The 24,953-nt window shown below is 40.7% G+C and overlaps 1 protein-coding gene across 13 annotated transcripts; it reads right to left on the minus strand.

Moving 5' to 3' along the window:
• Nucleotides 1–1,886: 1,886 nt before the first annotated feature.
• On the minus strand, nucleotides 1,887–24,697 carry LOC102552387 (uncharacterized). Of its 13 annotated transcripts, XM_039100984.2 has the most exons (7): nucleotides 23,144–24,606; nucleotides 21,882–21,988; nucleotides 21,709–21,777; nucleotides 21,246–21,353; nucleotides 19,816–19,987; nucleotides 11,980–12,075; nucleotides 1,887–9,891 (listed from the first exon to the last, which is right to left on the minus strand). In XM_039100984.2, the coding sequence occupies exons 1-7, from the start codon at nucleotides 23,147–23,149 to the stop codon at nucleotides 9,730–9,732; spliced, it is 720 nt and encodes a 239-aa protein (XP_038956912.1). In that variant the 5' UTR covers nucleotides 23,150–24,606; the 3' UTR covers nucleotides 1,887–9,729. The 13 variants fall into 13 exon arrangements, 4 of the variants coding, with proteins under 4 accessions (XP_038956912.1, XP_038956913.1, XP_038956909.1 ...); XM_039100985.2 differs by lacking the exon at nucleotides 23,144–24,606 and adding an exon at nucleotides 24,619–24,697 and having other exon boundaries at nucleotides 19,816–19,903; nucleotides 21,709–21,988; XM_039100981.2 differs by lacking the exon at nucleotides 23,144–24,606 and adding an exon at nucleotides 24,619–24,697 and having other exon boundaries at nucleotides 21,709–21,988.
• Between the last annotated feature and the right edge of the window lie 256 nt (nucleotides 24,698–24,953).

The raw sequence follows: 24,953 nt of genomic DNA on the forward strand, positions 1-24,953 counted from the left end.
TTTTAATGATATGTGAATATATATGTTGCATGTTATATACAATAAATATATAATTGGTATTCAAAAAGTATAATGCTTAAATCTTTTTATCGAATAGAAATAGTAAAAAATAATAGAAAAACATGATTCGCTCTTTCATTAACTTTATATGAATATATATTTGATTCTTTTGCCTCAAACAGAGAAAATGTTCCCAGAGGCTGTATTGAAGTGATGACTTCAGGCACAGCATTGAAAGTGTGACTGGTAATAGGTTCAAAGATATCAGGGAAGATTTGAGGGACAGTGGGTATTGTCATGTTTACACTGCCCATGACTTCAAGAAAACAATTTTCTTTTCAAATTTAGCAGTGTTGAAAGAGTTTGAAGACAGATTACATCTTTGGAAAAGGAGCCCACTTTTGAATGTTAGAATACTGCCCACAGAGACAGAGGCACCCAGAAACAGGTAGTTTTGATTTCTTCTGTCATATGTTTAATTTGGTTTTAGCTACACACTTTTATAGGTGAAAAATTCATATTATTATTTTTTAAACTATTTTTCTTATATTTATTTGTATGTATAAGTTTATTCATATCTGTGTGCATGCAAGCTAGCACATATGTGCAGGTACACACAGAGGTCAGAAGGGAGTATAGATATCTTAAAGCCAGAGGTATGGAAGGTTATGTGTTGCTCAACATGAATTTTGAGAACTGAACTTGGGTCCATTGAAAGCAGTAAGAGCTATAAGCTATTGGGTCATCTCCTTAGGACTTAAATAACATTGTAATATATTTTGAAAAGATTTAAGCAATAAAAAAATCACCTGCTTCACACCTCCTCCTCCTGATGCACTTTCTACTCTTCATTACAGCCATGGTTTATTTGGTGTTTTTATTTTTTGCTCTGCTCAGTTTGTTCGAGAAAGGTCTTGTGAAGATAACAATGCTAGACAAAGACAGCATTGTCCACTAGCACCCAGGCTTTCTCTGGTTGCGGTAAATTCCTCACATTTGTGAATAACTTGTGATGGAAGGGAAACTTTTCAGACACCAGAGTCAAAACATACACAAGTCTGGAACAGTCCTATTAGGAGATCAGATATATTCTGAATACCAGTGATCCAGACTGACTGAAAGTATTTGGAAATATGAGATTAAAAGTGTAGCCAACAGCTCTAACAAATCACCTGTTGACACATTTATGGGGACAGAATTCCCTTGTCACAACTATTCCAATATTAAAACATATAACTATTAAATAAGTAACTGCCTTATACATTGTATTTCCTTTGAGGGAAAATGATCTCACTGGGTTTTAGAAATCTTATTACAATTTCCAACATGAATGTTAAATTCTCGGTGAAGAAACCATTTCCACTCTTGTGTAAACAATACTATAAGAAGGTTTTTGTCTTTGGTTGTAGTATTGAGGTAATCCCTCCAGCTGATTCTTCTCTGGAGTTTCTTGTTCAGGCAGACACACCTCACACCCTCACAATCATATCTCTGTGTCTTGTCAGAGACTTGTGATTCTCATCTCCTTGGTAGACTTTGGTGGTGGGTGTGTGGTTTAATCATGTAAAATAAAGTGTTGAATAGAGATATGTGCTCCAATGTCTACAGACGAATGTTTTTGCTATGTCAGAATACATTTCATGGTTTAACAAGCCATAAGGAGCCATTAAACCACATTGCCAAAATGGAAAGTGCCAGAACACAATAATGGATTCCTGATTAGGTACTCAATACATTCTACAAAAAGACAAAAAAACTGGTAATGATTCATTAAGAGAATATTTGCCTTGCAACACAAATACTTTGTTCATTATCCAATTCCTTCTACTCTTACTCATAGAACTAAAATATGTAACCATGATCAAATTATCTGCACAAAGGACAGATTAACTGTTATCATATTTTATTTTTATCTGAACATTCAGGTACAAGGCTTTGTCTGTTCCAAGACAACTGAACTTATGATCTTTTTAAATTCTTAGGTTTATTTGAAAAAATCCCATAAAATTATTGCATGTTTCCAATACAATATTTGGAAATTTTAGTCTGGTCACTATTTCTGATGATTCATATTGACTGTCAACTTGAAAGGATCTAGAATCAGCTAGGGGAAAAGCCAGTACACAGCCTATAAGGAAAATCATAGATTAGCTTAATTGACGTGAGAAAACCTACCCTAAATATAGATGATGTCATCTCATGGGCTAAGGTCCTGACTAAATAAACAATTGAAAGATATCTGAGCACAACAATTTCTCTTTCTCTCTCTGCTTCCTTACTGTGGGTACCATGTGACCAGCTGATTCACACTCCTGCCTGCCATGCTGACTTCTCTTGTCCATGCTAGACTATACCCTCAGATTATGAGGAAACAAACCTTCCATGCTTAAGTTGAGTTTATCATGCACTTTTCCATAGCAATGAGGAAAATAATGAACATTGTTAGGCAATATAACAGACATTCAATTAATGACTTTACTGTTCCTTTGAATATGGGGAAAATGAAATTTACTGCATTTGACTCTTAAATTGTATGTATATTTACTTGCTTTAAAGAATCAGCCTCTGAAAGCCTCTGTTCTTACACTCTTCTTGGGAAAAATACCTATGCTGACATTACCCTTAGCAAGGCAGACTTGTCATAGACAGATTAATTTTCTGAGTAGCTGTACAGAACAGACTGCTTCTGGAAAGCATGTAGCTTCAGGCTGATTATGAACATGATGGCAATGGGGTAATGGTGTCAGGAATAACACATACTCAGGTCACGGAAATGTCAACAAGCAATGAAGTACTCACGTGTCTTTGATTAAAAAGGCAGTTGGTCCAAAGTACTGTCTAATCTGTTTTGTGAATGACTGTTGAGAAATGTACTTCCTACTGAAATTCAAGACTAAATCTCAGATCATTGACATGTAATGTTTAAAGTGTTATGATGTGCCCTTTCAAAAGTCATTGTTTGAGCATATGGTGACAAATGAAAAAAGAAGACTGAGAATAAAATAAAAAATGAAGAATATATGAGAGAGAAACAAGCAACCATGGCTGTACATGGGCTAATCCTGAAGATGCAAAAATATCTGAAGATGAAGAAGCCACTGGATGCTGATAGGGAGCAGTTGAGGAAGGCATTTAGTATCAGTTTCTTATTGTGTTTCCCTTCCATAATGACATGGTGTCCATCTGCAAGGGAATGCAGCTTCTGAGGCCAGCATCTCAGACACCAAGACCTTTCCACAGACATGTAACTTCAACATTTAATCATGGCCTCTTCCCTTTAATTATTTCACTTGGCTTTGCTGTCATTAGCTTTGAGACACAGTCCCACTATCCTGCCAAGACAGTCTCAAACTTGGGTTGATCTACCTGCTTCACCTTCTGAGAGACAAATTAAAAATCAGGTCTCACCACGCAGGGTTTCTTCTCTTCATCTTCAATTTCATATATGATTAGGAATTCTAATTTCCAACAAAGTAAGCTATGCAAAGTAGAAAATTGATTTAACTAGTTCAAACTGTATATATTTTCCAATAATAGCTTGTCAAATATAGCAAATATGGAGTATATGACTAAGTGACTAATCTAGCCTGTCTCAAAATGGGTAGAAAAATTAAGAGATAAGGTGATTTCCCTACAATTTAGATAGCAAAGTTGTTCATATAGCAGGCCATATGATTGTAGCATCTTTTCCTATGGTGTTAGAGACATCTAAAATAGAGTGTCATAGTACTAAAGAGGCATGCCTAAGGCTTTAGGAAACAAAATTTAAAGATGGGTTTTCAGCCCCCCAAATGGTTTATGGGACTAATTCAACTGATGCAGAGAGATAACTGGATATAGACACATGAGAACCGAAGGCCAAGATGCTTCTCTTCTGTTGACAGCCTCCACAGACTTTTCCGCAATAGTACTTCACAGTTGGGGTTATTCAAGAGTAATGTTGAGGTGAGGAGTTTCAATAAGACATCTGCCACTGCTCAATCAGCAGCTAAAATTGACTAGACTTTGCCAACTGGGTAGATGTACCTTTCTCCTCCATTGTTGCACATTTGTGTTCTCTGAAAGTATCTGATAGAAGAAGGTCTTCTTTCCCTGACAGAGGATAGTTTGTTATAGTCAAGGGCACAGGAACAATTGTGCTCTCCCTGGTGCTACACACTGGGTTAAAGATGGGTACCTTATTGATGGAGCAGGATGCCACACCAAGTTTTAGTAAATGGCTTACAGATAACCTCACATCCTTGACTGACATTACAAACAAACCCCAAATGTGATTAGCTAGGATATGGTGACATTCATCTGTAATGCCAGCCCTTGGAAACCAGAGCCGTGAAATCCAAGGAGAACAGAAGAGTTTCTGTTGGAAAGTAACTTTAGAGCCAGTCTGGGCGTATAAGACGATTACTGAGAAATAAAATGAAACCAATAAAATTTAAAATTAAATTTCGGGGTATCAGGAATCTTCTGTCTAAAGACCACTAAGATAGAAGGGTGGATTCACAGGACAGTAAAAAAACCTAATGTTCTTGAGAAGGCAAGCTAGGGGCCATTTATCAAAAGACCAGACCAACTGTGCCTGGAGATCCTGAAGAAAATTTAAAAATATGGTGCAGGGGTTGGGGAGGAGAGATTATAGAAGAATAGATGAAAGGAGAACATAGAACATGGAGGTGTTAAGCATGAAACACAGGAAGCTCAGTATAGAATCCCAAAGTCAGCCAAATGATATTAAAAAATAAATATAAAAAGACACGAGGGATAGAAATTGCTTAGTATTTGGCAAATAGAGAAGGACTTAATGGACATATAAGTCAATAGACCAATAGACCAGGAAGGATCTGAGGCTGGGACAGGGCATGACTAGCAGGACCAGCTTATCAGGAAAACACCCTTGGTGTTTAAATTTGGTGTTCTTAGTCCCTGAACACTGGTGATGCTTGACAATTTTGAAAATGATCATTGGATGAATACACAGTAGTACCAATTCTTAGTGCAGTCTCTGGACTCAATGGTAAAACTCCAGTATCCAAGTGGCTGAGACAGAAGGACTGGCGCTGGTTCATTGAACCTTAAGATAAATTATGAATTACAGGCCAGTTCTGGCTGTGAAGTCAAAATTACTGAAAAAAATACAGTTCTTTCTGAGCACATGTTGGTGACATGTCCCAAAGGGCTGAGATTGTGCTGGGGCTTACTTTCCCTCTGACTTTCAGAAAGGACATGAACTAGGGAAATCATGGTGAACTAGTCTCTGTGGGATTGGACATCAAGCTAAAGCTGATTTCCAAGCTTCATAGTCATTTACTTCACAAGACACAGTTCAATAATCATAACCATAAGGAATTATGAGACTACAAAGCAAAGACAGGAATTCAGTAAGACTCAGTTGTACATCTCTAATTTATCTGAGTCCCCCCTACCCAGGAATTCTTGAGCTAGGGCAACCAGTACAGCTTTATGATATTAGTCTACCTCCTAGCCAGTGCACACCTGAATCATCGTGGGGTCCTTATGATGAGGACAAAACTAGTCCAACACATGTGGGTTTTTGTTCATAAAATCTGACAGTGTCCTTAACTATCTGATTCTTAAAACTGTTTTCATATTACACACCTCACAAAGTCTGACATTTAAACATTCTTTCCTTGAATTTTCCCATATATTTTGAGAAAGTCAGACAGGGTGTAAGCATGAGGAAAAGTACTGAACTAGAATCTGGTGGCCTAGCATCAGTTTTGGCCCTGAGATATCTGAGCTTATGATTCTGGACAGAGCATTTCCTCTTTCATAACTGGATCTTCACATTCCATAGTAACTAACAAGCTGCTGTCTGGTCTCATTTGGTGGCTGAGTGTTTAGGAGAGCACAGTGTAGAGAAAACACCCAGGTCATCCATGAGAGGTCGTCCAGAGTACCAGACAAGAGACTTGAGGTGAACACAGGAGCCCTTAGATCCAAGATTCCTTACTGAGGCACCCAGCTTACAGCCAGCTTCCACATTAGCATCTGAATTTTAACACTGTTCAAAGGCAGTGTTGGGAAGTAAGGAAAAGCTGCTGCCAAATCTGCCAAACTTCCATGAACAGGGTTGTCCTTGCTGACCTGCCTGGGCAGGCAGCTGTGTCCTACTCAGGAATGAGAGTATAACCCTCATGGACCTGGGGTTTATTGTTAGAATGGAACCTTCAGAACAGAGCAATGGGACTGGGTGTCATGTCTAGGACCTAGGGACAGTATTCCCTGCTATGGTCCCCCAGAAAAAATTTCTAAAAGTAGTATGACTGCCAGGAATGCTTGTTCAGACATGCTACCTGAGCACTTGGGGGGCCATGGAGGTCCAGGCTTTTATGCCTGCAGTTCAGTGAGTGAAGCAGGATGGTAGCCACAACCTGCATTGCCCAGTGACAAATTTAAAATTTGATTAAAAAATAGGCTTAAGCCATTGCTTTTTTTCTATAGGAATTTTTAATGGAGATTCAATTAGGCAAAATGGGCATTACTTTAGCAACACGTACATTAACATAAACTAACAATCATTCTTAGAGAGGCAAAGGATCTCCTTTCCTAATTGCTTGTTTATCTTATCTTGTGACAGGAGGGAACCTTGTGATACCTAGGCACTCAGAACAACAGAGTCTATGTAATAAAGGACCTTTCTCTGCTGGAGCAACAAATGTGGTAAGTCTCAATACAGTTACAAATAAAGATGATATGCATGAAATTATATGAAGGACATTTAAAACCTCAGTGTCTTTTTTCTGTCTTTAGACTAATGTATGTGTGTGTGTGTGTGTGTGTGTGTGTGTGTGTGTGTGTGTGTGTGTGTGTGTGTGTGCTAGAGAGCTGGAATGGCAGCATGGTAGAAGATGGGTTTTGACGTCTTCCTGTCTTATATGTCTTAGAATATATGTAGGCACCATGATGTCACTCTCCTTCCCCAAGACCATTTCCAAATCTTAAGTGCTCTTGGGCAGAACACTGAAATCAACAATTTTTCCTTGGCTACTTACATGAGGCTGAGGAAAAACCTCTTCAAAATGGCAGCCAACCAGGATAAATGTGGACAAGTTAAATCAGCCTTTGTGCTCTATCATAAATTTCTCACGTGAGAAACCTACAGTTTCTGTCTCCTTTCCTGGGACACTTTCCTTGCTCATCCTGCTTTTCTATATAGATTCTCTACTTTGCTGATAGCTATGGAACTCAAGGGAGTCAACTTTTAATCAGATTTCTGGCAATGCACACACATGCTTTTCCTCGAAATCCAAACACATGAAGACCAAAGGTGGTAATATAAATAAGGAATTTCATTAATAGCACAATTACTTCTTTAGCCTTGTACACACATACTACAGCTCACAAGGGAAGAAAAGGTGCCAGGAAAGCAGGGTGTATCTGAACTGGTGAGTATCTAGACTTCCAAATCTATTCTCAGACAGATACAGGATTGTCTCTGATGGGTGACCAAATTTACTGAGTTATATGGGGGAGAGGTAGGCCTTCCTGTAGCTACACATTCACCAGAGGATGGTGGACCACCTGGTGTCAGTGTGATTAAGCATGGCTTGGGTCCCTGAAATTGTTCATTATATTGGGTAAGAAGAAGAAATAATAAATTGGAGAGCTGTCATCAGGAAATAACCCATATAGCCTCACTGACAAGGATCCTTAGCTTTTGAATAAAAGAATAAAAGAAAATGTCACACCAAGCATGAATGGCCCTGAGTTTGGTCAAATAGAACATATGGAGATGTACATGACTCTGAGGTTGTTCAACTCCTAGAACTGGGGTTCTCTTTGTTGTGCTCTGGTGGTTTTCAGTAAATTGCAGGCATTCTCTTAAGATCATAGTAATCTCCCTTCATTTCTTCCCTGTTCCAAAAACAAATCTCTCTTCCTAGGGACTCATATGTCCTCCAAAACATCAGCTTTCCATACTGAGTTTCTGGTCATAGGCTCTTCGTAAGTAGAGTTTTTGACAGGGATGAGAATCTTTTTTGAATCTTGGACAGATATGAGGGTTGAAGCAGTTTAACAACATCCTTAGGTGCAGCATCTGACTAGATGCCCACAGCACTAAGTACCCCCAGTGACTCCAGCACTAAGTACCTCAGTGTCTCCTCTCATTACATAATGATCTGTGAGGTGAGGTGGTGCACATCAGCTAAGCAATATCCAGAGGTGCTGTGTGTGCCAAAATTCAAATCATGATTGCGAATGGAAGACAGAGACCACAGTCTTTGATTTTTAGTTTGAAGTTAGGGAGTAGAACCTGTTTCCTCAAGGCTCTGTGGGTCTACATGGTCTCTTCTTAGTACTTAGATGTCAAACATGTACTATGTCAGTCTAGCTATGCTATGTTCGCTGAATGTGCCAGTTTAGTGGAAGACTAGGTATACGTCTCTCTCCAGGTACAGAAATGGTATTGGATGTGGGATTACAGGGTGTGCCTTTTCAAACTCCAGGAGCATCTAAAACCGTGCATACAGAGGCCAAATTTCCTCAAGGCCTCATTTAGACATTTGAATTTCTCTGCATAGCCTTGTTACTCTGCTCTATTCCTTTAGACTCTATGTGGAAAACCTATCCAAGGAACAGAACTATCGAAAGTATGCTGTCAGTGGTAGAAGAGCAAAGGTCATCAAGGTGGCTCTTTATTCTCTATGTGCCTGATCAAACATCTCCAGAGCAGTTCATGGCTGCATATAGAAAAGCCACAGATGCTGACAGTGTGTGGAAGGGGAGGAAATGCTGCCTCAGGAGTTCAGTACAGAGGAGGGACTGGGAGGGAATGAAGTTCAAGTCATGCGCGACATAATACTGCCTCTCCCAACTTGTATTCTTTGTCTCTTTTCTGGCATTAGAACTGTGCTGATTCTCCATTTTGGTATTGTATTGCAGACTATATAAAAAGTTTTTGAGAGGGCAGAGGAGCTGAAGAAGAACATTCTAAGGAATCAAGGGAAGAATATAAAAGTTAAGTGGCAAAAGGTCCGTGAGGAGGAGCAAGGCGACAAGATTGAGTGTAAACTACTTTGTCTGTTCCTAGGACTGTCTTGTGCTGCTTTAGTGAAGTGCATGATTCTATGAAAGAGCTCTACATGCACTTGAGTACCACGGTGTGCACACGTGTGTGGACACACACACATGCACACACACACAATGGAATGTGGTACTAGGAAAACTGAGACCCAGCTTTACTGAAGACAGATATACAGATATGAGTAAGGAGGAAGTAGGGGTTTTCTGCCACACAAGGAATACAGTCCCTAGACTGAAATGTCAGACTTGAACAGAACTACACTTGGTTCATGTCTATACTAACAAGACTTCTCTTCCAAGAGTTGCAGTATTGACTCAAATCCTTTTGCCTTCCTGCAGAAAAATAAACAAAAGGAACTAGCCCAGAAGGCAGCCTTCTGGTAGGACATAATGGAAATCCTGCTTAGGGCATGGTTTTCTAAATGGTCTTATTTTATTTTTATACAAATCTATGTTGAAAGAAACAAATGTGGGGAAGTGGGCCCTGCACCACCATTACCATCGCAGGAAGCTCAGCCATCTTCATTAACAAGAAATTTCAGCCTACCTGTAGTGTCTTCAGGAAAGGAAGCCTGTGATGAAGCACCCCCAACATCAGCATCAGCTAAGGAGGCTGCAGAAACTGGTATCAAGTTTGAGTCACCACAGATTTCTGACTTGGACAAGCCTTGTATAGAAGTGGTTCCACTACATCTGAGTTAGCCACACAGGAGTGAGACTGAAGCTCACCAGTAAGATAAGGTAGAGGTGCTGGCCAGGGGTCTGAAGTCTGGAGCACTGAGCCCCACGGAGAATATTGAATCTCTGCCATGTCCTCAGGTTTCTGCTTCCATGAATCCACTTATTTTCCTATGGTCAGAATCGCATGTGATGAATACTGTCTATTTTTGTCTTGCCAACTTGACTGTCTTGTTGTTGGCTTGTACAGACAGAGCAATATTTCTCAATGTATCTGCGAGCTAAGTGTAAAGAAATTTCTGAGATTGCCCTGAGTTTCTAAGGCCACAAACGGTCTCCCTTAGCCATACAATATTGCATGAGTGCTGACAGACTGTGGCTGTCTGACCTTGGCATAAGACTCTGTGTATATAGTTGTCTTATATGCAACCTCTTAATACATGGCAGGGTTTCATACAGCCTCTCAGCTCTTTGGAAAATGCTCCTTATGATTGAACATTCTTCCAGCAGGCTTTCTTCTAGGTGGGTGCTATCGAATAGCCCTAGTTTGGCTCAATCTATGTCTGGAAGTCACAGACCTTGAAAGTCACTTGGGTGAGTCTAGGTTTAAAGCAACACTCAGGAGTACATAGGACAACACAAGTCCAGACCTCAGAGTATAGAAGCTACAAATCTGGAGATATGAACTAAGAACAGAGAAGCCATGTCTGTGCCAGGAGAGACAAAGCAAAAGTTTTCCTTTTATCTGATTGTTTAGCTTCCAGGAGACTTATGGTGCTCACCAGAGTAAAGAGAGGACTTTGTCCAATGAGTCTGTGCACATACAGAGAAATTTTACAATCAGGTAACAGTTGTATCCAGAAATATTGCTCCATCTTCTCAAGCTGACAATAAAATACATGGCCACATGACCCAGACACAAGGATCCAGAGTTTGGAGAAAAAAACTACCTGCCCATTATGGGAAGGGGCTGAAGGAGAGAATCCCAATGACTTTGCATTTCCCACCCATGCTGCCAGGCTGAGTTCTGCTCAGAGACACCAGGCCATGTCACCTCAGCCTTTTTTCTCTTTTGGATTACAGTTAAGACAAGGAGTGGCCTGGACCTGGTGGTCCTCCCTCAGGATTATCCTCACCTCAGCAAGAAAGAATATCAAGAAAGGAATTGAGAAATGCAGGGTGTTGTGTGGATGCCTGGTAAAAACATAAACACTTCTTATCGAGGCTCTTTCTTCCCCCTTGCCTTTCCATGACTCTCAGGGAAAATCTATCCATACTTATGAGACCCTAAAAGGAGCTATGAATGACAAAGCCTGTCCACCTTGAATTTGATGACTTTGTATTTGGTTGCTTCTCAGAATCCTTTAAATTCAATAATTTGGGTCAATGCTATAGTTAGAAATTTTCATTCTAGTTGGGGCTAGTGCAAGTAATTCCAGTCACTGGCATACTGAGGCTGGAGGCTTCCTAAAAGTTAAAATCAGATTCACAGTCAGAGTGCTATATTGCCTTAAAGAAAAGAATGCAGACTGAAAAGCAGAGAGACAGACAGCCAGGCATAAGGCAGGGGAAAGTCTTGTTATAAGTTGTAAAAAGAAATGGAGTATTCAGTTGCTTTGGGGTCCTGGTCTGGGAACCTACCCTGGTAAGCTTTGGAATGTAATCATCTCACCACCTCAGGACTCCTAAGCAGACCTGCAGGCTGATAGAGGGAAGAGCATAGGTGCAGGAGGTGTCAAGACGGACATCTCAGGTTCTACTCAACATCTGTTCCTTTATACTGTACCTCAGCAAAGGACAAGAGCATCCAAGGTCTTAAAACACCAAAGGGAGAAAAAAAACACTGAAATTAATACCCTGGTGTGGACTGGGGTTCATGAGTGTTATGAGGGGGTCTGAGACCTCCAAGAATTGTCAGAATTTGTTATCTCTTGGCAGGTTGGAGAAGATTATCACGTGACTAACATAATTCCATTCCAGAAAAGAGGCTGAGATTACAGTTATTCTCAAAATGAGAAGAAGCTCTTCTTCATACAAGAAGAACTGTGGCTTCTTACATTAGGCTGGATTCCTGTAAGCAAATGGACCTCAATCACTGAGGCTTCCTCTTCTCTGTCTCTTAGAAACATCCTGCCTAAATCTTGCTCTGCACTGAGTCATTCCATTCCAGATCATCTCTGACCACGGTCAAGAGTGTGCAGTTGGAGTCAATGGAGCATTTCCTAGTACATTTACAGCTCTTCTTATTTTACATCTTACTTGAAGTAATTCTTCAAACTTCCAACTCCACGTGAGTCTGCGATGAGAATAGTAGATTGCCAAGATGTACGACAACAATATATACAGATCATAAACCTAAAAGATACAGAAATGAAACTTAAATAAGCAAGGAACTTTTTTCAGATAAGTGTGTTTTGTATTTGTGAAGAAGTACTTTGTGCATACCCAAAGAGCTTCTACATGCAAGGTATTCAAGTGTTTGCACCTACCCAGCACACTTCTGTTGATTTTCTAGGGAAAACAGTGACTCCCTTGAGAGTGCTTTGAAGGGTTTTCTCATTTTCAAAGACTGGAGGTCACAAAACATGCAGCACTTTTTGCAATGTGACATGTATAAGCCCAAATCAGGTGGTTTATTTGTAGGCTTTGTGAGAACACATATACTTCTAGGCAGACCTTGGGAAGGCCATCTCCTACGACTTCACAATCTTTAACCTGGTTGTGTAAATTCTTACTGCTATTCCTAACTCAATAACATATTATGCCCAATTGAAATTTGGTGTTTTGTGTCTAGGGCCAGAAAAGGTAGATTACACAAATAATGCATACCAAGTCACATGAAACAAATATTCTTCAGGCAAGAAATATAGATCAGTGTGGTTAGCAGAGGAAGAACTGTAACACTTACTGTGACTTATTATGACTTGGGTAGAGGGGAACAAAAATTTCATGGGGAAGGACAAAGTGTTAGAAAGTGTTTGAGAGAGAAACACTGTGCTCCTGTATCAGTGAACATTTCTGTTGGCTGGGATTTGTGATTTATTTGAAAAGAATGCCTGACATGTGCTGAAATCACTCATGAGAACCATACCACCCATTGTCTGGTATGAGCAGGAAATAGTGACGATTTTGAATACAGGATAAATTTTTTGGGCTACTCCGAGAACTTAAAATGAAGGAGTTGCAAGGCTGTTTGGGAAGAGGTCAAGTAATGTTTGGGAGTTGATACCATGGACTGATGATGAAGGGGTAATAAGCTGTGTGGTGGGGAGGGTAGAGTTTGGGGGATTTCAGAGATCTAGGGTATTAGCATAGAGGTTGAGGAGTCTGTGACAGGAAAGGCTTTCAATTAGGCTCATGGAATGATGTTCTCAGAAACATGAGTCAGGTTTTTAGTAGAGGACTCAGTTTGGACATAGGCTTCAGTCTTAGAGTGTGGAATTTAAAGCATCTGTGAGATGTTAGACATTGACATTGGGAGGATGTAGTGGGAAGCCAGGAGAGGAAACTGGGACACTTATATGTGATGGTGACTCAAGAACCTAGGTAAATGGGGAGAGCTGACATGTGCTCAAGAGAAACATTTCCCTGGCACCTGAGGAGGAGGTCTAATAAGGGTAGAAGGGAACAGAGTGGGAATGGAAGAGCAAGAAGGCTGCAGTAGAACGGGATGAGGTTCACAGAAGCCACACTCCAGTGATATTGGAAGAAGGAGTTTAGGATGGGACCTAGGGACAGGCTCAAGCAGGAAGCGCATCCAAATCTCCTACAGGAGTTCTGAGGATATTGGATTCATGAGTTGTAAGCCATGGAGGGCAAAGACTGCAAACGTGAACAAAGTGTTAAAAAGCAGGGCTCCTCCTGGAACCCTAGCATTCAGTAGGGTGAGAATGCTGGGTGGAGACATTTATTGCCAACGAGAACTAACCTTAATAGTGTGCCTTGAATCAAAAGGTCACATGATGACGTGTATGTGGCATTGTGGAGTCTGCCATGAATGTCATACTAAGGCTTGTATCGAGGCCCTAGATTCTATGACAATTTGAAGTGCAGAGGATGCTCTTTGGGAATGGGTTAACAGACTGCAGACTGTGAAATGGTTTGGACATAATTTGTTTTTTTGTTTTATTTTTTCCAATTTTTCTTTGACTTCACTTTTGTTTTTCAAATGCTCGAGGTTTTCAACTATAGTTTACTTGTTAGTGTATATACATGAACAGGGTTGTTTAATGGCTCATGGAGGAAGCATTTATGTGCATAAAACTTAAGAGGAAGAAACAAGAACCTGCCAGGAGCCTGCTGCAAATTTCTCAAATTTTTCCTCTGAGATCAAACCCCTTCTTGCTCTCACTATCTCTTCCCTGATTTCTTTAGAGTTCACATTTTATATGTGCCCCTCTTCCACGCTAACAGTGCTTCAAGTGTAATGGGTACATACGTAACTTTCACAACTGGGTTGCATGGCTTACCATCTGCAAGATTCATCCTCACTCATGCAAGCAGTTGCCTGATGTGTTTTTACATCTGGTGACTCAGTGAAGAGGGGAAGGGAAAGATAGGAAAGAGGTATAGTGTGATTGTGTGACAGTAGTACAGTACCACATCAAAAGGACAGAAGTGTCCCCTATTCATATAGGGAGAAATCCCATGGGTCTCAGAGGCAGGAGTGAAGGTTGATAGCTGAAGACCCAGAGATATTGTTGAACCAATGTTTGAAGCAATTATCAGAAATATTGTTGAAGAAGAACTCAGTCTGCCATTCACAGAAGGTAAGCAGAGGTGGGATAAATTCTGAATGACATAACTTGAAATGATTACTGTCTAGATATCAGGTTTAACGAGGCATGGATGAATAAAAGCATCTTGTCCTCAGAAAGCAGCAACCTAAAAGTAACTATATTGGCTTGAACATTCCTGGCCCAGGCAGTGGCACTATTAGGGAGTATGGCCTTGTTGGAGGAAGTGTGTCATATTGGGTGTGAGCTTTGAGACCCTCCTTGATGCCTGTGTGCTTTTCAAATAAGAGGTAGAACTCTTTCATCCAGTGTCACAGTTGCCTGGATGCTGTCATGTTTCAACTCTGATGGTATACAATGAACCTCAGGATAAAAAGCTAGCTCCAATTAAATCATGACCTTTATGAGTTGCCTTGGTCATGCTATTGCTTCAAAAGAATGAAAATGCTAACTAAGAGAGTAAGTGAGAAAAACTCAGTCAATATTGAAATTTGTGGTAGGAGGACAAAGCAGTTGGTTCCCTCTTCCTTCTCCACATGATATGTGTTTGCATGGAATGATTTTGGAAATTATAGGAGAAAACAGTTAATGTTCCTTGGGTTACCCTTATATGCTGGATTAAGCATAGCTGACTGGTCTTACTTAGAAATCCTGACTTCTTTTGTCTTCTCAGACCCATACGACCCAGCCAGCCTTTTTATCAAATGTAGGTCTACATGAACATTTTGGATACCAAAAGGTGCTCCCTGAATCCATAGCTGTTGTGTGTGCCCCCAAGTACAAACAGTAAGTATGTGGGATTCTGGTCTGGAAGGTACAAGAACCAAATCATCAATACCTTAAAACTGTTTTAAAAACCGTCTTTGTACATAATACCTTAACTGATTGCTATAAAAGCCTTCCTTTAAGGTGCCTATTCTAGTGATCACCAGCTGCTCTTGAAGGATACGATGACACCACTGCTGGTTTTCTAAGACCACCTCTCAAGAAGTGACCTCAAGAGGCAGATATTGAAGAAATTCCACAGGAAACACTCTGTCAGAGTTTCGTGTCTTTTCATTCCCAATGCCGTGTTATACTGAATTCCTCAGCAGAGGTAGTGTTGGGCAAGCAATAAATCATCCTTCATCCTTTTATAATAATTTTTTGTACATTTAATGTGCTACAGGATCAAGATGACCCTGGATTTAGAATTTTGTCCTTTATTCCTAACACTGATTGATTAAAACAGACCAAATTCATTGCTAGATTCTACTTGATAGTCATTTCTACTAGAGAGTTCCTCTGCCCACTTAGGTTAGTTAATGTGTAAGAAAGAGATCCAGGGAGTGTGAGACAGACAGAGCCCAATGTATACATAGCAGGGTGAGAGAGGGACATGTAGAAGAGAGAGGAGGAGATAGAAAAGGGGGAGGAGAAGGAGGAAGAGGAGGAGGAAGAGATAAGGAAAATAAATGAATGAATGATTGAATGAATAAATAAATAAATAACAAAAGGAAGCTGAGACATCAAAGAAAAGAAAGGACAAAAAATAAGAGGAAGGAGATTAATACTATGACAGGGATAACAATGTCTCAGTGGAGGACAATGATGACAATGATGAATAGCAATAGGAGGAGAAGGAAGTCCACAAGTTTTAAAAGAGGAGAGAAGCACTCTCTAGAGAACATGAGAGGAGATATGGCAAGAGGGGAGAGAGGAGAAGAGATGGTGAAAGAGAAAGAGCAGAGAGATCTAAGGAAACAATGGGGAGAAAAGGAAGGAGGAATGAAATAGTGAGAGAGGCAAGGAAAGAGGAGAGAAAGATAGAGGAGAGAAAGAGAGGAAACTTGGTCTTGGAGGCATAGCTGTGTGTCTTAAAAACCTGCTTTTTCTCATTTCAGAATTGGAATTTTCACACTGACACCTCTTGGATTAAAAGAAATATCCTATTGTCCAAGGAGGGAGTTCCATTCCCACAAACAGGACACAGGTCTCTTTTGTGTATGTGTCTATGTACAAGATATCAAAGCCATGTTCTCAGTCAGGACATAGTACTGATTGGGTTTATCATTTTTTTCTTACCCATCTGGCAGTTCACCCTCATCACTCACCTTCATAAAAATCCATAATAACCAAATATTTAGGAAACATGTCAGTGAACATAAATTTTCTCATATTTGAAATCTGGTCATTCACTGTCTCTGGGGGTGCTGATCCTTTCTCTCCCTTTAACCTGATATCTGGGTATACTAATACTCTCTGGAGATGATAAAGCAAGTAGGACTTGGGTGTTCCTCAGGGTCAGAGTGTGGGAGCAGCATGCTTGAGGCCCTGAATTCTATACCCAGTAACATGAGGAAAAAATGTAACAGACAAGGTATGGAATCCTGTAGCTGATTCAATATTACTGTGTTTTTCATTTTGTCAGTTACTAGGTTTCAATCAGCAATATGAATGCAATGGGTGTTTCGGCTGGGCTCCCAGAAGAACCCTTGAGGATCCTGTTTGAGGCTTATACCATTGAAGTGGTGAGCATTGAACTTGAATGGTCACTGCATATCAAATCTGCAGTACATCATATTTGTGAAATAATATTTGGAACAAAGTGACCACCTCTCAAGCCCTGGAACAACAGTGGAGATGACTACAGCCCTATGGAAGTTGTCACATTTATATCATATAAATAGGGTCACGAAGACTTCCTCCATTCTTCACATACTATGTCAGCAACTCCAGTTTGCCCAGTCCTGCTAACAAATTGTCCTGATGGCCATACTCCAGACTGACCAGTGTGGCCACAAAAAACATAATACAACAGTAATGTCTGTCTGGCCTAGAAAGAGTAATGTACCTACATGAACAAACTGTCCTGAACAAGGAATGACAGGAGAAATTCAATGTTGGTGACAGATTAAAGTGAGGACCTGTTGACAGTGAAGTCATGACCTGTTGATGGATAACCATTCCCTTCAATGCTTCTCTCTTTGACCCTGTGTACAAGTGAAGCTACTCAGAACACATTGATAATTCCCATAAATTGCACTGAATCTCTCATTTATATAAGTATATTTTCAAACAGATTTATAATTTTTTAAGATGCTATTTTAATTGAACAGTACAGTTAACTGTTGTGCCAAGCTATTGAGTCTTGTCTCAGATCAGGTGTCCCCTAAGCATGTTAAAGGAGAGGTGTGATTGGAAGCAATTACGATTTGCAGTTGCTGGGCGACAACCTTGTCTAGGTTCTTATTTACTCCTGTTCTCTATCATTTCCCACTTTTCTGTCTCCCTTGTTTTTGATTGTGACTGGATCTCATGGTAAAGTAGTGTCTGTCCTGAGAGTCACTAGCCTAGGCTGACATAAAACTGAGAGAAAGACATCTTACTCCTACATCCCAGGTGCTAAGATTAAAGACTTTTTTATCACTATGTTTCTAAAACTTAAAATTTATCTTTTGACATTGACTCAACATTTGCTCTCAACACTTGAGGAGTAAATAAACCTATGCTAACCCATATCCATGTGAACAGAGTCTACAATGTATCCTGATCACATTTGCTCCTCCCTGTTTTCTTGGGTGCTCTGCCAAGCCCATCTGAAACCCCAATTCTAAAAAGAGAAAAATGTCACCTACTGTCATGTCTCGTTAAAATGTACATTTATTCTCTCTCTCTCTCTCTCTCTCTCTCTCTCTCTCTCTCTCTCTCTCTGTATGTGTGTGTGTTTGTGTTTGTGTGTGTGTTTTGTGTGTGTGTCTGTGTGTGTCTGTGTGTGTCTGTGTGTGTGTTTATGTGTGTTCATGTGTGTTCACTGTGTTTCTACTCTGCTTGTAAGGGTAAGTGGCAAAGGCCTTGTCCCTGGAAGCCAAGTGGCCTAAACCTGCTGTGTATAATCAAGGTATCTTGCAAGTCTTGTTTTTCACATCCTATAGATCCTGAGCAAATTCCAAATCCCTATATCCCTTAAGAAAAAGGACTCCTTATACTCCCAAACAGTTGCTATCAATAATTCTTCTACTAAGGCTGGAGAAGGAGCTTCCATCCTATGCATGGTGGAATACTGAAATGACTTCACTTTGCGAAGATGTAATAGATGTAATCACAGTTGCCGGGCTTTTATGATTGTAATGGCCGTCTGAAACAGAGGTTCCATAGCACTCCTGCTAAACCCTTTACTGTTTTTGTTTCATGTTACACCATGCCCCCTGACTGGTGAAGTTCGTGTGTGTCTGTATGATATAAACCTCTCATTTGGGGCCGAAAACTCAACATTTTCCCTGAACAACTTGAGAAGTAAATAAGTCTATGAATTAACAAATCCCCATACAAAGGGATTTTCTCTGAGTGACAGGAAAAGCAGCATTAATCTAGGGACACAAACTTACTTAGAAGGCAGTTTGACATGACCAAAATGAGAGTAGTATGTTCTCTTGTGGTCTGTTTAGGACCAGTGCGAGTGCTTAAGACCGGATTTAGAGTCCCAGATCAGATATGCATTCCACTCTGTTAAATGGCCAAAAACTCAACCAGAATGTGTTGGTTACTATTATAGGAACAGTGCCATGATTGTATCTGTAGGCAAACCTCCCTAACAGGTGAGCATTACAGTATAGCAAATCCACTGCTGGTCAGAACTCTGACTGTTTCCTCCCAGAGCTCTGCATAACACCACCCTACACAGAGAAATCTAGGCAGCAGGGCTTAAGTTTGTCAGTAAGTTTCAACTATTTCTCTCTGTGCCAAGATCAAATGGTGGTGTCTTTAACAATAGGGTCTTGCCACCCACTTCCGATATGTAACCAAGAGAAACTGTACTAGCCTATATTATAGTCTATACTATTTAGGGAGCGTCAGGCTTTCCTGAATATAAATACATAGGTTTCTCATACATGGGACTGAATTTTTCATTCATGATAAATAGATGCTGAAAGTAGCTTGAAGTGTTCTCTCCTCATGGATCCTCCCTTTTACTTAAGACTCATGGTGTTCAGCTTGGGCACTGAATCCTGTTAAGAGTGCCTGACTGCATGCAATTTACTGGTTCAGTTGCCTGGACATCCAGCCTCCTAAATTAACCCGTTGACTAGGACAAGGCCTAAGATGGTGCAAAGCAGGAGGCAATACTGAACTTTAGGTTATAAACTGAAATATTAGTCCAAGGCTGCCTAGAAGAAGTGAAATAAACAAGGCAGGAATGAGTATCTTGTGTAGCTAATGATTCCTACTGGATCCTCAAGTACAGTCAGAGGCTCATGAATCATTACTGCCTGAGAATAATGGGCTCTCACCTTTTCCTCAAGTCCACACTCAGCAAATGGATCATACATGGAAACCATACTGATGATCATTCCATCACTATAGGGCACAGTTTTCTTACCATGGCCCCTTGGATGTCTCTAGATTGATCAGTGCAGGATGTGAATCTGTAAGTGTCCTCTTTGCAATGCTCACATTCCAGTCCACACCTGTCCCAGAAACACAATTTTTTTTCAATTTTTCCCAATACATCCTTCCATATTGTGTTCTCCTCTGCAGCATACTTGTCTGGTCTAAGTGAACACAAAGGTTATTATCTTTTAATATCACAGCTGGCACTACATGTAGACAGAGACACAAGCCAAAACCCAGACTGACATGGTCCAGGTATGCAGAGTTTTAAGTGAGTTGACTCTATCAGTAAAAGGCAAGGCTGAGGGGCCAGGTCATCACTTATACAAGTTCATAGATCTAAGGAAGAGGAGGAAACAAAGCATTCTGACTTCCCATGCTCCTCAGAGCACCACTTCCTTTAAAGACAGTGCATAAAGCTCCAGACAAGGCTTAGTGCCAAAGAGACTGTCACTCAATTTGGGGATCATATTAGTTCTCAGCACCCATATTTTGGCTGACAAAGGTCTGTCCTCTAGTTCTAGGAGATCTAATTACCTCTGGTGACCTCAGGTGTCATCCGGAATACCTATATCTACATGTAGACCAAACACTCAAGTGTCTTATAAAAAAGCAAGAAAAATGGAAATCTATAAACATGGGATTCTATAACCTAGTATCTCTTCATGAGTCTCCATAGGTTTCCTCAGTTTTGAGGCAGATCCCTCAAGGAATGTGTGGTGGGGCCTTTGCCAGTGAAGCCATGGAGAAGTGTTGAGTTTGGAGTTCTAGTGGAAGTTTAATATGACTGTATCTAAGGTAGGAAGAGATGGAGAACATGGAATGTTTTACCCAAGTGTGTATGGACTTTCTCCTCAGCAACCAGTTCTCCCTGACTTGCACCACACAGAGAACAATTGCACTCACATTGTGAGTACTGAGTGAAGTTTCTAGGGAGACCTTAGAGCTGCAAGTTGCCAACCTGAAGGAGAAAATAGAAGATAGGAAACCTTGCCCATCTTGGTATTGTTTATTGTCCTGAGCACAGACTCCTCAGGATTTTCTCTGGGAGTTTAGTCTGACTGGGATAAACTTTATGTACATATGTTCTAGTCTGAGTTAAATATCAAATTTAAACAGTGTCTCAGGTACATGGCATGAGGAAATTCACCAATGAGGAAGAAACATATGTCCTGGGGTCCCTGAAGTTTTAAGTAAAATGTTGCTAATATCTTTTGTTTCCTTTTCACTGAGGCTCAAGGTAATTAGGTAACTCATCCAGAAGACAAAAGCAAATGTTTTATGGGTATGCGGGCTTACATCAGAAGTCCTGCTACTTGGCATGGAGGCAGGAAAGTAGCATGACTTCTAGCCTGTCTGCATTACATAGTGAGACCTTGTTTCAAATAAAGCCATTCTAGAGAGAGGGGAGTCACCTACTGATATGTTGGTGCTATTCCATCAACACGTACAAAGAACCACTCAGGTGCTTTCCATAACACAGGTGACCATGGAGCTGTTTCTGTTCCTCCTGATGATGACATTTTCCTAGTAGCATAGGAAGTGATATTAGAAATCTAAGAGATGTGAGGCATAGAGACATTTCTTAATAGACATTTAGTCTTACAGAGTTTGAGGTAGAATATGTACATAAGGCAGACTAGTTACATGCTTTTCCTGCCTAACATTCACAGAGCTTTGAGTGACAGCAATAGTGGTGCTCTGTTTAAGCCAGAGTTGGTGATCTAGGATGCTCAAATTCTGGAGTACCAAATCCACAAATCATCACTATAGAAGCCAGAAGCTAAGAGATACTACACAGGCAGGGAAAGGCACAAGTAGCTAAAGAAATTCTTATTGCTCATAGCCCAGGATTAATGGCTTACTCTCTCTGGCCCCTTACCTTTCAATCCTCAAGGGAGATTTAGAGGGAGCAGAGGAATGAAGTTCTTTACAGACTGACTGGAGCCACCTGATGATACAGAGATTCGAGGCTGATTGAGGGAAGTGGCATGCATGTCGCTTCTTGTTAAATGCTTCTCCCCTGCCTGCCCTGTGGGAGCCCCATGCATCCACCTCCATCTGCGACATGGGTTACTTGACAGTAGCCAGCTGTACCACTGGCCACCACATTGGTTGTGTAGTTGGTAATTCAGGCCCTTCGCTTCTTGATCCAGGAATATCTGAAAGAGAGAACATGATTGGACAGTTGTTTGGTTCCCTCACATTATGACAGAAGTCCAGGAAAAGTAGGAAGCCATAGATCCACAGTTATCATGAACTGACACCCAGGCCTAGTTCCATGGGGATAAGGAGCATTTTCTCTAACAAACGAGTGCACAGTAGAGGAAATGGTCACAGAGTTATAAAAGAGCCTGTTGAAACGTGTTTATAAATGCACCTTTATCCCACAGAAGGGGTCTCCACATGTGTGAGATATGAGCATGTATACAGGTGAGGGCCTTGAGTGTGAACATACACTTGTTGGTGAGAGCATTCATACATGTGTGCTTAGCTATGTATGTGCCTCCCCTGCTTCTATGCTTACAGAAAACCAGAATAAAGCAAAGAGGTTTTTTTTTGTCAGGGGATCTACTGTTGCCCTGGAAACTTTTTACCACAGCTCAAATACATTCTAGCAAGAGAGAGACGTGAGGAAGCTGGGCTGCACTTGGGAAGTAGGACAGTCCATGGTCTTTACAAGAGGGATGGATGCTTCTCTGGATTCTCTCTGGAGGAAAAGGCTGAAAGTGTCTGCTTCTCAGCTCATTCCTCCCTTTACCCAGAGAAGCTGCATCACATCCCCTTTTGGAGTTGGGCATTGTTGTGAGCATGGGTGCAAGCAGGGCTTTTCACAGATCAGCTTACAGTATTAATGAATCAGAGACTTCTGTGTAGGCCAAAGCTGTATACATTTTGCTAGGACAGACTCTCAACTAGTTCATTTAAACTTACCTCAACTTGTGCAACAACCTGTCTCTCCATGGGTTCTCACTAACTGCTTACAGCTCTGTTCCCTATCTTCTGCCTCCTATCATGCTCCTGTATCTGCTTTTGTCCCTTCGGTCCCTCTCCTGCCCAGGTAAACCCCAGTGATTTCTGCCCGAGCTATTGGCTATCTGATATTTACTATTATCTGTCAGCAGTAAGACTGTGCCAAAATATCCCTTCCTTCATTTACTTTCAGGGAATGACATTCATGTTTGAGCTAGTGGGTAAGGATGAAATTTACAAATCTGAAACCCAGTGATGTGTCAAAGAAATGACAATATCAAAATCCTGCCATCACTTAGCTCTTTGCCAGTACATGATTAACAATTGAAAATACAAAGACACACCTTCATACAAAGTAAGAAATGTCACCCAAACAATGGGTAGATGTGTGCACAGAATGTAGATGTGGAGCTCAGAAGACAAACTCAGATGTTGCTTTTCGGGAACCTTCCACTTTCACAATTGTGAGGCAGCTGTTGTTCACCTAGAAACTGAAGTCACCTCTTCTGCAAGAGCAATGTATGCTTTTAGTCACTGAAGTCTCCAGCCCTCATAGAATATACACGATGTTGAGATGTTGGTTTGTCTGTTTGTTATGGGGCAATAAATGCACAAAGTTTGCAAGTCAGAGGACAATTTAGTGAAGAGGGTTCTCTTCATTAATCTTTATATTGAATTTGATAATGAAACTTAGGCTGCCAAACAGAAAGTCATTACAATAAATTAGGACTTGGCAAACCAACAGAAGAAAAAGATCTTAAGACACAAGAATGTCAGACACATTTTTTACACATTCTGGAGACCTCTAAAAACATTAAATTAAAACCTATGTTTGTGGAGGACCTCTTTACAGACCCCTGTAGGCCATATGGTTGCTGTTTCAATGTCCATGTGTACATATAAACTCTAATCAGTGAACTTAGAGGGCTTTGTTCTCCTTATGCCTAATCTCTCCACTGGTAATACTATCTCTGCTTCATTTTCTACTTCTGAGCTCTGAAAAGGACTATTTAATGTATATCCCATTTAGAGTTGTGCTGTCTCTCTGTCTCTGTCTTTCTGTCTCTGTCTCTGTCTCTTTTCTCTCTGTATGTGTTTTTCCATATTGCTCTGTGTGTGTGTGTGTGTATCTGTCTGTCTGTCTGTCTGTCTCTCTGCCTGCATAATGATTGGCTGTGTGTCTCTGCATTTGTTACCCTCAGCTGCAGGAGAAGCCTTTTCTGATGGTTGAATAAGGCACTGAACTATGAGTATAACAGAATATCATAAGAAGCAATAATAGCTACTTGTTTCTATTAATTTATTTTTATATCTGTAGGATTGCTATTAGCAAGTATTTGGGGTTTCTAGTTCCTGGTTTTTGGCCACCCAAGGAGTGTCAGATATGCTTGTAAATTCCATGAGGCACAGGAGTGGCTAAGCCCCTCCCCTGAGCATTTCCAACTGCCAGATTCCACACACAGAACCCTCTAACTGCCCACTGGCCATCCTCAGCCCTCCCCATTTCCACTCCATCCTACAGAGCAGCCCAAGTCAAATCTCCCAAATCTCCACCCTGAAAAGCTTTGTCCCCACCCCAAGAACAGGTATACATCCCTCTCTTCTACTCAGTTGTCTGCTGTTTCTCATCTAAGCAGAGGCAGTTACCCCTGTAGAAGTTAATTGTGGTTTTCCTCCCAGCCCCATGTTTCCAGGAGTGAGATTCAAACTCAAAACATATTTACAAATATCTTGCCATATAGCTAGACTCATCTTCGACTATATCATTACAAAATTAAGCCATTTATTCAAATCTACATTCTGCCATGTGGCTGCTTACATGTGCTCCAGTACCATGTGTGCATGTTGTCACATCTTCCCAAGAGAATCTTCCAACTGGCACTCTCCCAGAATCCTTTCTGCCTCCTGGAAGCCCCACCTCCTATTTTCTGCCTAAGCTATAGGCCATCAGATTTTTATTGACAGGTGTCTCATCCATACAGACACAAGATATTCTTTCCATACTTCCCTCTGGGTTTTTCCCTCCCAGTAAATCCCCTTGTGTGAGGTTTATTTTAATGTGTTACTCTGTGGTATTCCTTGCCTTCTGACTGCCAGGATACCTTTGTAACCTTGCTGCAACACACACAGTGGATTCTCTCTCATATGGCTTTC

The sequence above is a fragment of the Rattus norvegicus genome, chromosome 1, assembly GCF_036323735.1.
Source record: "Rattus norvegicus strain BN/NHsdMcwi chromosome 1, GRCr8, whole genome shotgun sequence".
NCBI classification, from domain to species: Eukaryota; Metazoa; Chordata; class Mammalia; order Rodentia; family Muridae; genus Rattus; species Rattus norvegicus.

Excerpts from the sequence above, each read along its gene's own strand:
- LOC102552387 (XM_039100981.2), bottom strand. The coding sequence starts at position 21,896 with ATGTCGCAGATGGAGGTGGATGCATGGGGCTCCCACAGGGCAGGCAGG. Across the intron at positions 21,354-21,708 it reads TCTCCCTTGAGGATTGAAAG|GAAAATGTCATCATCAGGAG; the intron begins GTAAGGGGCCAG and ends CTATGCTACTAG. Across the intron at positions 9,892-11,979 it reads AGTTTGAAGAATTACTTCAA|GAAAATAAGTGGATTCATGG; the intron begins GTAAGATGTAAA and ends TTCTGACCATAG.